This window comes from Corapipo altera, unplaced genomic scaffold (assembly GCF_003945725.1).
Source record: "Corapipo altera isolate COAL_440 unplaced genomic scaffold, ASM394572v1 110, whole genome shotgun sequence".
Classification (NCBI taxonomy): domain Eukaryota; kingdom Metazoa; phylum Chordata; class Aves; order Passeriformes; family Pipridae; genus Corapipo; species Corapipo altera.
The window spans coordinates 2193653-2206996 of record NW_020884960.1 but is presented as its reverse complement, the minus strand read 5'-3'; the positions used below and the strand labels follow the sequence as shown (position 1 = coordinate 2206996).

The following is a 13344-nucleotide window of genomic DNA, read 5'->3' as shown; positions in this document are numbered from 1 at the left end:
CAGGGGCTATGCTCTGTGGGGAGGAGTCCCTGCAGGAGCAGGACTTGACAGGAGCTGTCACCTGTGGGGGACCCACACTGGAGCAGTGTGTCCCTGAAGGACTGCAACCCATGGAAAGGGACCCACAGTGGAGCAGTCCTTGGAGAACTGCAGCCTGTGGGAAGGATCCACATGGGAGAAGTTTAGTGCAGGACTGCCTCCCATGGAAGCAGCCTCATGCTGGTGCAGGGAAACAGTGTGAGGAGGAAGGAACAGATGAGACAAAGTGTTACGAGCTGACACCAATCCACATTCTCCATCTCCTACAGTGCTTAGGGGGAGGAGGTACAAGGACCAGGAGGGAAGCTGAGCCCGGGAAGAAGGGAGGGGTGGGGGAAAGGTGTTTTCAGGTTTGTTCTTATTTCTCATTTTCCTACTTTTTTTTTTTTTTTTTAATATGTTTAATGGCGACCCCTGGTGGTCTAGTGGCTAGGATGCAGCACTCTCACCGCTGTGGCCCAGGTTCGATTCCCAGTCAGGGAAACTCCCCCGGGCAGATGGAGTTTGTCAGCCCTGTAAGGCCATCCATCTAAGAGAAGGTCACTCTAAACAAACCTATGTCCTGAGGACCTCACTGCCACTGTCCAAGCTTGCTCGGCCCCGTCAGATGAACCTTAGGATTAAAGGGTGGGCTCAGTTCAGTGCACATTAGGATTAAAGGGTGGGCTCAGTTCAGTGCACACCATGTCTCACCTAAAAAATCCACTGCGCAGGCTCGAAGGGTAAAGACCTTTCCCAAATCTTCATTCACGAAGACTGACCATACTCATACTATACTCTGTTTAATTGGTAATAAGTTAAATCAATTTCCCCAAGTTGAGTCTGTTCCTCGATTTGAGCCTCTTAATTTCAGATTTATAATTGCCAAGAGAGAGGAGTTTGGTCTACCTCATAACTCATCCTCCTTAGCAAAACACTTCAGTCTCATTAAACTGAGACATCATCATATTTTCTCCCCCTGTCAAAGAGGGAGAGCGATGGAGTGGTGTGGTGGGCAACTGACTAGCCAAGATCAAACCACCACAGTTCTCTAAACCCCTTCATCACCATCTCCACCTTCCACACATCACCAGCCACCCATGACCTCTCCATACCCCTTGAGTCCACTGTCAGTGAAGGGTCTACCAGCTCTGCAACATTCATTATTGTACTTTATTTCCCCTGCTCTCAAGGCATGCCAATGGCACAGGCTACCCCGCAACATCCAGTGGCCTGGCCAATCTACTTCCAAAGCTCTCCTACCAGGCCTGGACAGTCTGAAATTGCTTGTGACAGGCCTGTGGCAAGTCCATGATGAGTCCACAACAGGTCCATGATGGGTTTCTGGTGGGCCCATGGTGGTCCCTTGGCACAGCTGCCAGTGACCCTCTCTGGGGACATCCTCACTTTCTGCCCACATGGTCCTTCAATGTCCCCAGCACTTTCTGTGCCTGCTTCAGGACCTCCTCTTCATCCACGCTGGGGAAGGCCTCGCTGGGGGTCATGGGGAAAGGGTGGTAATTTGGGTACTGTGTGGCCTCTCCATCCATGCCCTGTTTACACAGTCACTGCATGTCCAGTACCAGGCCCCTCAGTTCTGGCTCTTTTGCCTCCAACCATTTGGCAAAGCCCATCAGCCCCCCCAGGCCCTCAAAGGCTTCACCACGGCAAAGTACAGCAGCCACCAGTGCCTTCTCCAGGGCCTGGTGCACTTTGAAGAGGACCCAGTTGGGGCAGCAGCGCCGAATGCCATTGTGGGCTGCCTGCAGGTCACTCGTGGCCTGACGCAGCCACCGTAGGGCCTCGGGGATGGACAGAGTCAGGGCCATGGCCTCCTCAGTGCTCAGCCTGGAGCCACAACCTTTCTGTCCCCAGTGGTTCTGGGCAGTGCTCACAGGTTCGTACTGGACGCAGAGCTCCTGCAACACCTTTGGCCACCTGACAACATGCAGTGGCCTCAAGGCTGCAAGGCCGGAATCCACATCGCCACTCACCTTCCATGGCTTCCTCTCTGCCCCTGCCTCCTCCTGCAGCCTCTTCTCCAGCTCTGGTGCAGCACCCACCAGTGCCACATTGTTCTCCTCCAGAACAAAGGCCACATCCTGCGGCTCCTGGCAGACTAGCATTTCACGCAGTACGGACAAGGCAGGTGCCTCCAGCTGTCCACCCAGCATGTTATTGATCTCCTGTGCTAGTGTCTCCAGGACCCTCAGCTGGTACCGGTTCAGCACCATCTCTGCATGCCGGATGTAGAGGAGCCGCTGGGCACCACCTGACAGGCACGCATGGATGACTTGTGACTGGGAGCTGCCCTCCACCTTTGTCCCATTGTGGAGCAGCACAGTGCAGATGTTCTCACAGCACTGCACTTTCAGCTGCTCCACTGCAAAGCCACCATCCCCGTCCACTCCCAACACAGCCTTGTGGCTCTGCCACTGGAGCAGGGACACCAGCCCCAGTCTAAACCACAGTGATACCAGGAGAGTCTGCAGACACCTCTGCCCAGGGCAGTGAGAGCCGTAGCGACATGGCCATGGACTGCCCTCCTCCAGCTGCTGCTCTGTCACCTCTGAGAGTGCCCGTGGCCGCAGGTGTAGTGGTAGCATTTGCAGCAGCCACCTGGCATTACATCCTGTCACTGGCAGGTCAACCATGAACAAAAAGGTCTTCTTCAGGGCCTGAGCAGTCTCTGAGGGCAGGCAGTCATTGAAGCACAGCCTGTGGGATGGCTCTAGGCAGTCAGCAGTGCTCAACAGGTACAGCTTAGCCACAGCAGAACAATCAGGGGGCTCTGGTGCCTCCCGCAGCAGCTGGAAGAAGTGCTGTGTGGCCAGCAGGACCATCTTCTTCTGAACACTAGTGAGGGTCCCACTGACATGGCTCTCCTGGTAGATTTGGGCCAGGACATGGCTGTAGTGAGTCAGTGTGGGGAGCGTCACTACCCCAAGGTGTGGCAGGAGGTCTCCAAAGACAGCCACGTGTGGGTGAGGCTTGAGGAGGTAGGGGTAAAAGTCAGCCTCATCTGGGAGTGATGTCACCACTTGCCGTGGCCTGACCATGTCCCCTGACTTGGTCAGCACCACAGACAGCTCAGCAAGGTGCTCTGCATCTACCTCCTTCAGACGAGTCTGCAAGAAACTGTACATGTTCTGGAGCACTTTGGCCCGTGTTGTGGCATCTGGCAGGCTGCCCTGCACACATGCTCCAGGTTGGCCACCACCAGGGCAGTGGGTACCTCTACAAGGACTCCCATGGCCTTCAGGAACAAATTCTTGAGTTCAAGGGACTTTGGTGGAATGGTGGCTGACGTTCACAGCAGCTCAGCCACATTTCGGTAGTGGTAAATGCTGCCTTTCAGGGCCACAGGCTTAGTGCAGGTTGCAAAAGGGGGATGGAGGCTCCTCAAACTTTGGGGGATGGCCAGTGGAGGCAGGAAGTGGATTGAGGCAATTTGCCCTGGGAAACCCGCTGACTCAGTATTTTCCAACAGGGTTTCAAGCTGTTTGAGCATCTCCTGCTGTCGCTTCAGCAGGTTTGCAGTGTGGCAGGTAGCCTGAGCAGCTTCATGCTCTATCTCCTGGGCCAGTGCCACAAAATCCTCTACAGAGAGACTGGTGCGGACACCGGCCTCTAACAGAAACTCTTCAACTGCCAAATTCATCCCTAGCTCCTTAAAGAAAGATTTAGGCGCAAAGCGGTTTTGGAGCCACAGAGTGTGGAAGGAGGGCGCATTGATGTAAAAGTAGGAGGCTAAGCACAGTGTACCACAGGCATCGGGTATAAAGGGCACATTCTGAAATGCTGCCACAATAGCCTTCCTGGTCTGACTATCACAGATGGGTTGCAGGACAAAGAACAACCGTACAGCTTCCATAAGTTCTTGCTGCGTGAGCTGGGACAGCCAGGGTAGCACCACGGTGATGAAGAGCTTTTGGTCATCAGTGTCCTCCCATTTCAAATCCTTGGCCAGCCGCTTGTGGATTGAGTCTGATGTGAGCAGCACTGTGTCTTTGTCCAGGTTGTACAGGGCTTGGGCACCCAGGGGCACTTCCAGGTACTGTCTGTGGAGCAACAGTACCTTGCAGTAGGGAGCCACTGCTACATAGCCCCCACCAAATTTCTGGAAGAGAAGCAGGAGCTGGAGTTGCTCCAGTGCACATGAATCCAGCTTTCCCTGCACAAAGCACAGCAGAGTAGTCACATGCTCCTCCTTAAAGTCCCCCCAGCAAAGATCAGCTCCAGTGTCTACCAGGTGGACCACTACAGCCCTGGGCTCTGTGACCTGCAGCGCCCTTGACTTCAAGCAGAGGTGGGCAAAATGAAAGGGCAGCAGGGACCACTGGAGCATAGGGATGCCCAGTTTGTGCAGCACCTTTTCCACTTCTGAGTGACAGTTAAAAAGAACTCTGGAGAGGGAGGATAGTGGCACTAACTGCTTTGAGTCTGTATTATTCCCCTGAATAGGCAGCACTGCCATGTCCTGGAGATGACCCATGAATGACTTCATGTTCGCATCCAACTCCACTGAGGCCTTTCCCTGTGTGTGGACAACACTGTCAAAGAAGGTCCACAGTCCCTTGAGCCACTTTTCCCCCTCTGTGGTCCACTTCAGCTGACCCAGTGCCTCCTGGATGAGTGGTGTGGCTTCTGGGAGACCAAGCTCCTTCACAAAGTGAGGTGGGATCCAATCAGGAACACACTTTTGGGCAAAGTGGTGCTTGTGGTGGGGGAAGAGGTGGGCAAAGGAGTTCTTGAAGACTGGATGACGGATGCTGAGAGTATTCAGATAACCATCTTGTGTGGCTAGCAAGGGCAAGCCTTCCAGTTCTTCCTTGTCCACATCCTTGGGAGTACCTTGGGAGTACCCGCTCCATCCTGCTAAGTACTTCAGCAGGATGGAGGAGCTCTCCGGAGTCCCCAGGGATGTCTCAGCCAGCTTGCAAGGCACAGGCAGAGCCAGGGCCTTGAGGAAGTGCTGGAGAGTGGCTGGGCTTAAGGTAGCAGCATTCACCTGGGCTTCAATGAACTGCTCATGGATCTGCTGCAGGTGGGTGAATGCTGGAACCAGTTTCATGTTCAGGTGCTGCAGCACCTTCTGAACATCTGGGTCTGGCGTCACTTCAAGAAAGTATGGCTCTGTTAGCACATCCTTTCCACCTGGAGATGCCCAGGTGATTGTCACCATGCTGCCAGGTGACTTCTCGTGGTACACAGGCACCAGGGGCAGGTGTGCAGGACTCAGGTGCTCATAGACCTCCCTCACCACGTCCTGAAAGATAGGGAGTACCCTTGGCATAACAGGGAAAAACTGGAGGAAGTGTAAGTCCAGGTGCTGCTGGCAGAGATTCAGGGACTTGTACCGGAGCTCTTCTGGCCCCAAGGCTTTCCACTGCCTGGTGAGAAAGTCACAGTATAGTGGAACCACCAAGTGCCGGAGCAAGAAGTCATTCCAGGCTGCCTCTGTCCCCGCAAAGACTGCGCCTGGCTACATCCACAGAGAAGCTGGCATTGATGTGCACAGGCAGCCCAGTTTTTAACGGCAGTGGGAGGGTGCAGAAAGCTTTGCCTGTGATTGTGTTCAATGGCTCCAGGCAGGCAGCCACAGCCCCATAGGGCAGACACTCAAGCACCGGAGACTCCTCAGCCCCCTCCTGCACCCCAGTTTGGGAGATCACCCTCCACACAGTTCTGGTCTTGGCCTTGCTGTTTTTGACTTTCATGATATAGGAGACAGAGGTGGGGCCGTTCCCATCCATGACGTGGCTTAATCTTGCTTGAAAACCCCGTCTCAGCTCTGCATCACCATCTGTGAGCTCTGTTGTCCCCCACAGCCTCTCCACCAACTTTTTCCTATCTGGGGGGATCTCAGAGAAGACCACAGTGTGGATATGTTGGAAGAAGAGCACCAAATCCTCACCTTCCTCACCCAGTGTTTCCTCTATGTCCTCAAGGTCTTGGTCTTGCACAACCATGTCAGACACCCTGGAGTTGGGAACTTCAGCTGCAGTGCGGAGCGGTAGCCGGAAAAGGACACCCTGACTCAGGTTGAAGAGGGAGGGTAGGAAGGTGTCATAAACATCTGGAAAATTCTTCTTGAATTCAGGGTTGACAGCGAACATCCCACCAGGCTTCTCAGTTGTGGCTATGGGCACGTAGTAGAGATGGGGGTCAGAGACACACAGGGCACTGTCTCCAGTCAGGAAGGCTGGGCAGTCAGTAAAGTGGAAGACAGTGCTGAAACCAAGGCCATATTTGCCTGTGACATCCTGCCGGCCTTGCTTGCCACCCACCCCCAGACGTTGAATGCCTTCAATGTCCTGCTGCTGGAAGGGCCTGTCATTGTAGATGCAGAGGGCAGGGCCCTGCAGGACGTTCCATTTCTCACTGAAAGTGGCTTTCACTGGGTGCTGCTGGCGGTCCCACACAAAGTGCACAAGCCCCGCACCAGTATCATCTGCATTCTGGAGCACCTCTTTCACCATATCAGAAGCCGATGCTGGGTACTCCTTTAAGATGTTCTTCAGATGGGTTGGTAAGTCTTCACAGGCACCAAATGGCTGTGCCCAGAGGGTCAGGTCATCAGTGATGAGTTGACTCCTCTCCAGTGCTCGGTGAAGTGTGGTAGGCACCCCACAGCGCAGGGTTGCAGCTTGGGACAGCTGTTTATGGCACAGGAGGACATCTCTGTCCAATTGCATCCATGGTGTATTGTTGAAGTGAAGCTTGTCCTGTGGATGCAAAATGCCCTCCTCATCAGGCAGAAAGAGTCGCTGGGTCTGGTAGGCATCTGGCTTGTTGCCATCTTCCATCAAGCCACAAGACACCAACCGTAAGGCCAGAGCCAGCTCCAGGGTAGGCAGTGGCTTTCCAGCATGTGTCTCTGCCAGGGTGCAGAGCACTCGGGCATAATCATCCCAGGTGAAGGTGTGGCGCAGTCCCACACACTCCCAGAGTTGGTCATAGGGCTTGTATTGCTTTTGGAACTGATGAAGGTATGGGACAGCGTCAAATGACAGTGTCTCAGCCACGGCTATGACTGGTACAAAATGGGAGCCCACCAAGATGAAGGGTTCCCCTTGGGCCACTGCAGAAGCCACTTCATCCCAGCTGGAGTGACCTTTCTGGAGCAGTATGTTCAGGTGCTTGTAGCAGCAGTTGGTGCTGTCCTGCAGGTTCTCCAAAGGGAGAGAGTTGGAGCTACAGCTCAGTGCCTGCAGCTGCTTAAGGACTGTAGCTGATGGTATCTGCCGGTCCAGTCCCAAGGGAGGCTGAAGTTTTCCCCCAGTGCTTTAGGAGCCAAGATAGGGTGAATGAGTCCCACTAGAGGGGCATGGAGGTGATGGTAGAGCTGGGCAGCTGGCAACAGCACATGTTCACCAGAGGGCAGTGTACCAGGGAGGAAGGGCACAGTCTGGAAAGCGACCTGCAGGGTATTGTTCACTCTCTCCTTCACTGCATCCTGAAGCAGCTCAAGGATACAGGTAGCCCTCTGGCAGCCTTGAGCACGATTCTTGGTCCAGACAAGCTGCACGGTCTTTGCCCGCTCCAGCAGCTCTGGCAGGGCCATTGTGTTCTTCACCATGCCCAGCCTCTCCAGTTGGTTTAGTCTCTCTGGGGAAAGGAAGGCATTCCCAGTGGGGAAGCACCGATCCTTAGGGTCATATAAAGGGGCAGCACGGCCTCTGGGATGCACCAAGCGATTGATGAGCTGCAGGTGGCCATGAGGGGTGGCAGGAATGCAGGACACTGTCTGCAGCACTTTGTCCACATCATCATGGGCTATATCCAGTGCATGGAGAAGCAGTGGGTTCCGGTCAACAGCAGAGAGCTTTTCCAAGTTGGGAAGCACGAGATCACAGTAAAAGCGGGGCCAGTCATAGGTGCCAGCATCCACTGCCTTCTCAACGCCCTTCTGCACATGCTCTGGCAAGGCCACAGCTAACAGGGGATGGGGCACAGTGGTGGCAAAGACACGCTTCGCCACATCACCCAGCTTGGGGTGTCTGTCCACATCCTGGTGTAAGAAGCAGGCATCCTGCAGTGAGCACCATGAGCGGCCATCAGAAAAGAGCCTGGGGCCATTCCTGGCTGCCACAGCATGGTAGAAACCAGTCACGGCCTCTGTAAAGGGGTAACGGGCAGTGTTAAAGTCTGGCCAGAAGAGATGATACTCATAGTTCTTCAACTCACCTGCCTCATGCATGGCATGGAGGTGGTCTAGTGCCTGGAGCCAGGTAATTGGCACAGCATTGTGAAGCAGCAGCCGGTTCCACTTACCCCGCTCTGCGGTGTCCCACAGCCCCTTGCGGTTTGAGAGGATGCTGAAGGCCCCATGCACATGGATTGGTAGCCCTGAGATGACTGGTATGGGAAGGTGGCAGAAGACTTGCCCCTTCTCGCCATCCAGGCGCGGCACCCACTTGCCGTCTTCAGTAAGGGGGCAAGGGGAAGGCCCACACCAGCCATGGGATGTGGAGGACGGAGTCCTGCCCGTGTGTCCTGGTGAAACAATTCCAGCAGTTCCCCATCACCCTGACACACCAAAACCAAGTAGTGCCGTATGGTCTTGGATTCCTCCTCGCAGGTTGAGAGCTGCTCAATGGTCGCCCAGCTTGGGGGGTCCCCAGGGGACCCCAAGTCTTGGATCTCCTTTCGCCACAGCGTGACCAGAGGTATGGTATTCTCTGCGGAGGTGGCCATGTCTGGCAGCATCTCCAAGGACAGCTCCCTCACCTTCTTCAGGAAGAGCAGCAGGAGCCAGTTAGAGTCAAGGAAACCAGTGCCAAGGGACTGGATGCGCTCTGTACCAAAGACCTCTGAGCAAATCTGCGATGTAATGGTTTCCTCTTCAGTGCGAAAAGGCAGGCGGAAAAGGTTCCCTAGAAAGGGTCCTGGCTCAGGCAGGCAGCACCCAAAGATACCATGGTAGGGTTGGAACTGCTCAGCAAAGACATGGAGGATGCGTGGTCGGCTGGAGAAGTCCAGGTGGATGCCAGGGCAGCCGGCCCTGGGGATGTGTTTGCCCAGATGGGTGCCATTGGGATCAAAGACGAACAGCGTCTCCCCACTCAGCACTGCTGGCACATCTGTGATACGGTAGATAGAGCTGAAGCCCAGCCCAAAGCGCCCAATCCGGCCTGCCTGCCCCTCCTTTGTAGCAGCCCCAATCCGCGTGATGTTACGGAGGTCATCCTCTGCGAACAGGGCATTGTTGTAGACCCAGAGGGCTGGACCGTGGCAGGCAACCATGCCTGGGTCTAGCAGCCCAGAGGTGGCCTTTCTGCAGCACCGGAGGTCCAGGAGGAAGCGGCACACAGTAGCTCCGGCATCCTCTGCATTCTGGACCATCTCTGTGAAGAGGTCGCTCTCTTCGCCATACTCCCGGAGGATGTTGCAGAGGCGTAAGGTGATGGGCTCCGAGGGACCACAGGCTGGGAATGGCTCTGGCCCCAGCACCCGCATACTGAGCAGCTCTGCACCAAGGAATATGGTTGTGCTGGATGGTACAGCCTCATGCACCACCTCCTGAACATCTTCCTCATCCTCCAGCTCCATGTCCAGGTACAAGGTAGAGGCAGCTGGGCAAAGGGCAAAGCCTGAGCCCTCCAGAATCCTCACAGGAACCGGCACGGTGCCCTCGCCCTGGTGCCCCCGACTCTTCAGCCACTCCAGGACGGCTACAACTACCTGCAACTCTGTGGCAGTGCCCGCTCTGGAGCTGCATGTGTTTATGTCCTGCCCCAGGCAGTGCAGGGCTGACACTGCCCTCTCCGCACTCACCCCCACTGCCACCCCCCCCCCAGCACTGAAGAGGTAGCTGTAGGGCAGGAAGTCAGGGGGCACCCAGGGCACCAGCATCCCCAGTTCCAGTTCCTCAGGATAGCCCAGCATGGCATCACGTGGCAGGACAAATCCAGATCCAGTCCACACCACAGCATCATCCGGGGCGGTCCTAAAGACCTCCAGGTTTTCTTGCATGTGCCAGTAAATGGGCTGGAGAGCGGAACCCACCTTATCCATGTTCCCATGCCTTGCCAGCTTTCTCACCTGCTCCCACACTCTCTCTGGTGGTGGAGTCTGGCTCAACCCCAGCTCTTTCTCTGCCTCTGGCAAAAAGGCATCAGTCAGGGGCATGGCAAGCCCCACTAGGCACTGGTACTGAGTGGATCGCAGCTCCATGGGTGGCAGGAAAGGCTGCCCAGGCATTCCAGTGCACTTGGAGCAAGGCACCCACGGCAGGGCCTGAAGCCTCTGGAGCTCTGCAGCACTGAAGTCAGCCATTGCCTTGGGGAGGTTGCAGACCTTGATCAGTGCCTCAGCCCTGTCCAGAGCCACTGTGTCACCCTGACTCACTTTTGCTGCAACCAAGAGGATGTCTGAAGGCAGCAGGCACCCCTCACTGTGCCCCAAGCCCAGGGCCCTCAAGGCACGGAGGACAGACAGTGGAAGGCAGCAGGAGGAAAGCGCTCAGGTCCCAGCAGTGCCTGCAAAGTGCTGTCGCAGGGGTCGTAGAGGTCTCGCGGGCAGACAGGGCCATTGGGGGTCTCCAGGAAGGCCAGCTCACTGCAGGCTTGCCGGAGCAGGGGGCTCTGTGCAAAGGCAACCTCTCCGTGCTGCAGAAGCACAGTAGCAGAGCCTGTGTCTCAGCCGCCCGCCCTTCATAGGCGCCTTGGGCCACGGCTTTGATGGCCTTCAGCATAACGTTGGCTGCACTGATGAGGGGCCTCTGGAGCCTCCCAAGGAGCTGCTGGTCAGCTTCATCTCGGCACTGCAACATGGCCTCCAGCAGAAGCACATCTCTGGGCAGCTCCAGCTCTGGTTCCAGCATCGGGGTGGCATTAGCTGGTACCAACTCTGTGGGCTGTGGCATAAAGAGAGGCAGAGCAGCCAAGGTGGCCCTGTCCTGCTCTGTCAGGGATGGGACATCTGCCAGGTAGAGCTGGAGGGTGACCACATCCACATCAGGCAGTGAGGTCATGCGAGAGGCCACTGCTACAACCCCCTGCCTGCCCAGGGCTCGCAAGGCATTGAGGGGGGATGGAGGCAGGACGTAGTGGGACAGGGAGCGGTGCCACATGCCCGGTGGCACCACTGGGCAACCCAGGACCTCCAGTACAGAGGCCACAGCAGGTGGCAGGTGCTGGTCCTCCCATGCCTGGAAAATGAGACTGGACTCAGGTATAAGCAGAGCCAGACAGATACTGGGGGCATCCAGTGGGGACAGGGATATGAGAGGAAGCCCCTCCAGCGGGTCCAGGTCTTCCACGTGGTGGGCCAGGAATTGCCACAGGGCTGGGAACCAGGAGGCTGGGGGTTGGGGAGGTCCTTGGGCCGGGCACCAGGTCACTGGGGTTGAAGACTGGGATGTCCAGGCGGGGGGCAGACCCAAGTGCAGGGTCTGTACAGTCACAGCTGGGTCCAGCAGAACCAGGTTGGGGAAGAGACCTGTGTGCAAGAGACAGAGGCTGGACTAGAAGCACATGGGACCTGGGACCTGACAGGGGGACCCAGGACATGGGGGAAAGAGCCTGAGATCTGTAGGGGATGGGTGGCCCCCCATACTGGAGATGGGAGGACCTGGGTTCTGGAGGGATAGTGGATACCCTGAATAGGAGGACAGTAAAACCCCAGACTGGTGGAGATAAAGGAGATCTGAGAGGGAAAAGAGGTGTTAGGGGGACCAATATTAGGGGGCACTGGTCTTCAGATGAGGAACACAAAGACACCCAGAATCCAAGGGAGCACAGGGGGGACAGGGGAATGTGGGAAGAACAGCAAGAACAGTGGAGTCCCCAGAGACACAGGGAGATACAGGGAGATACTGGGGCTGCAGAGGAGCCCCAGGCTATACGAGGGGGTGGTGCTGTTGGTGTTTAGACGGTAACCAGGGGACCGAAGACAGTCCAGGGCCCCCCCCCTCTTACCTGTCTTGGCAATGCCTCGCAGGAGGCTGTCCAAGCCCAGCTCCAGGTCTGAAGGCAAGAAGGACCCCATCAGGCCAGGTAGGAGCTCCCTGTGGGGACAAAGAGTGGTGCTGGGGGACTAGAGGGGTAATGGGCGGCAGATAGCTTCCTAGACACCTGCTTCAGCTCCCACTTGGTGACACCAGGTGAGAGGAGGGCAGTGAGGATCCCAAATGTCCAGGTTCAGCTGTGGTCCCCCTTTCCAGCTCAAGAGTGGGAGCTGCACCTCTGTGCTACTGGCTCTCCTGTCCGCTCCACAGGGAATGGGGCTGCCAGGGGCTGAGGGCTTACCTGGGGCAGTCGGATGTGTCCATGTAGACAATGGCTGATGCAGTTCCAAAGGCCTTTGGAGGGGCGAGGCAGGAGGGGGAGACCCCGGAGCTCAGCATGGCACCCATCCCCGGCCACGTAACGCAGCAGGGAGAGACGGTCGGCAGCTGGGAGGTCGATGACCCCATGGCGCTGCAGCACCTCCCGCACGTGTCCCACTGTGGCCTCCCGCACGCCCTTTGGCATCACCAAAGCCAGTGCCCTGCACACGTGGGCTGGGACCTCAGCCAACGGCTCCCCAGCTGCCACCAGCAAGGCCCGGACTGCCTTCTGTGCAGCCACGTCCCCCACAGCCTCCGGCAGCAGCACAGCCTCAGGCGCCTGCAGATGCCCTGCCACCCCCTCTGCAGCTGGCACCAGTGGTGTGCAGGTAGGTGCTTCATGGTAGTAGGACTCGGACAATACATTGTTATTAAAGCCTTTTATATTTAAACTCAAATGTGCCTCAAGGGGAACAATAAGGGGTACATCCAGCTCAGCAGGATGAGGCTGTTGGTGCTGTTTGTGTGAGGGGGTGTGTGCCTGTATGGATTTGTGAGGTTGGCTGTGTGTATCCCTGTGTGTCCTATGATGGCTCCACAATTGGCTGGACCTGGGGGCTTGGAGCTGTTGGCAGCCTCGTCTTCCTCGGGCTGCTGGATGCAGTAACTTCTAACAGTGGTGACAGAGGGGGAAGCCCCTTCCATGGTCCCGTGCCCTGGATGTGCACCCAGAGGCTGGTCTCCAGCCAAGGGATGTGCCCCTCTCCAGAGGGGCACAAGGAGTCCAGTATGCCCATGGATGAGCCCCATGGCAATGCCACCAACTCCATCCTGGATGGAGAGAGCCAGGACAGAGCCTGCAGGGTGGGCCAGAGGTCGTTCTCCTCTGGGCTCTGGTAAGACCAGAGCAGTTTGTTGTGGCCTGTGGAGAGTATTACAGAAATGTGGTTGATAGAAAGAGGACACGAGAAAGATGCTATAGCTCTGGTCCCACGGTAAGGGAAAACTATTGGAAGGTCACTGTATCTGTGAAACTGCATACGTGACAGAAG

The 13344-nt window shown here is 56.4% G+C and overlaps 1 protein-coding gene across 1 annotated transcript; it reads right to left on the bottom strand.

Annotated features, from left to right (window-relative positions):
* Positions 1-927: 927 nt before the first annotated feature.
* On the bottom strand, positions 928-13122 carry LOC113956946 (sacsin-like). Its single transcript, XM_027664018.1, is given in 11 exon segments — positions 928-3199; positions 3202-5474; positions 5476-7282; positions 7285-8452; positions 8455-10460; positions 10463-10642; positions 10645-11463; positions 11943-12031; positions 12273-12329; positions 12331-12962; positions 13114-13122. Coding segments are annotated over 11 exon segments (10818 nt in total). The 3' UTR covers positions 928-1421.
* Positions 13123-13344: the final 222 nt, after the last annotated feature.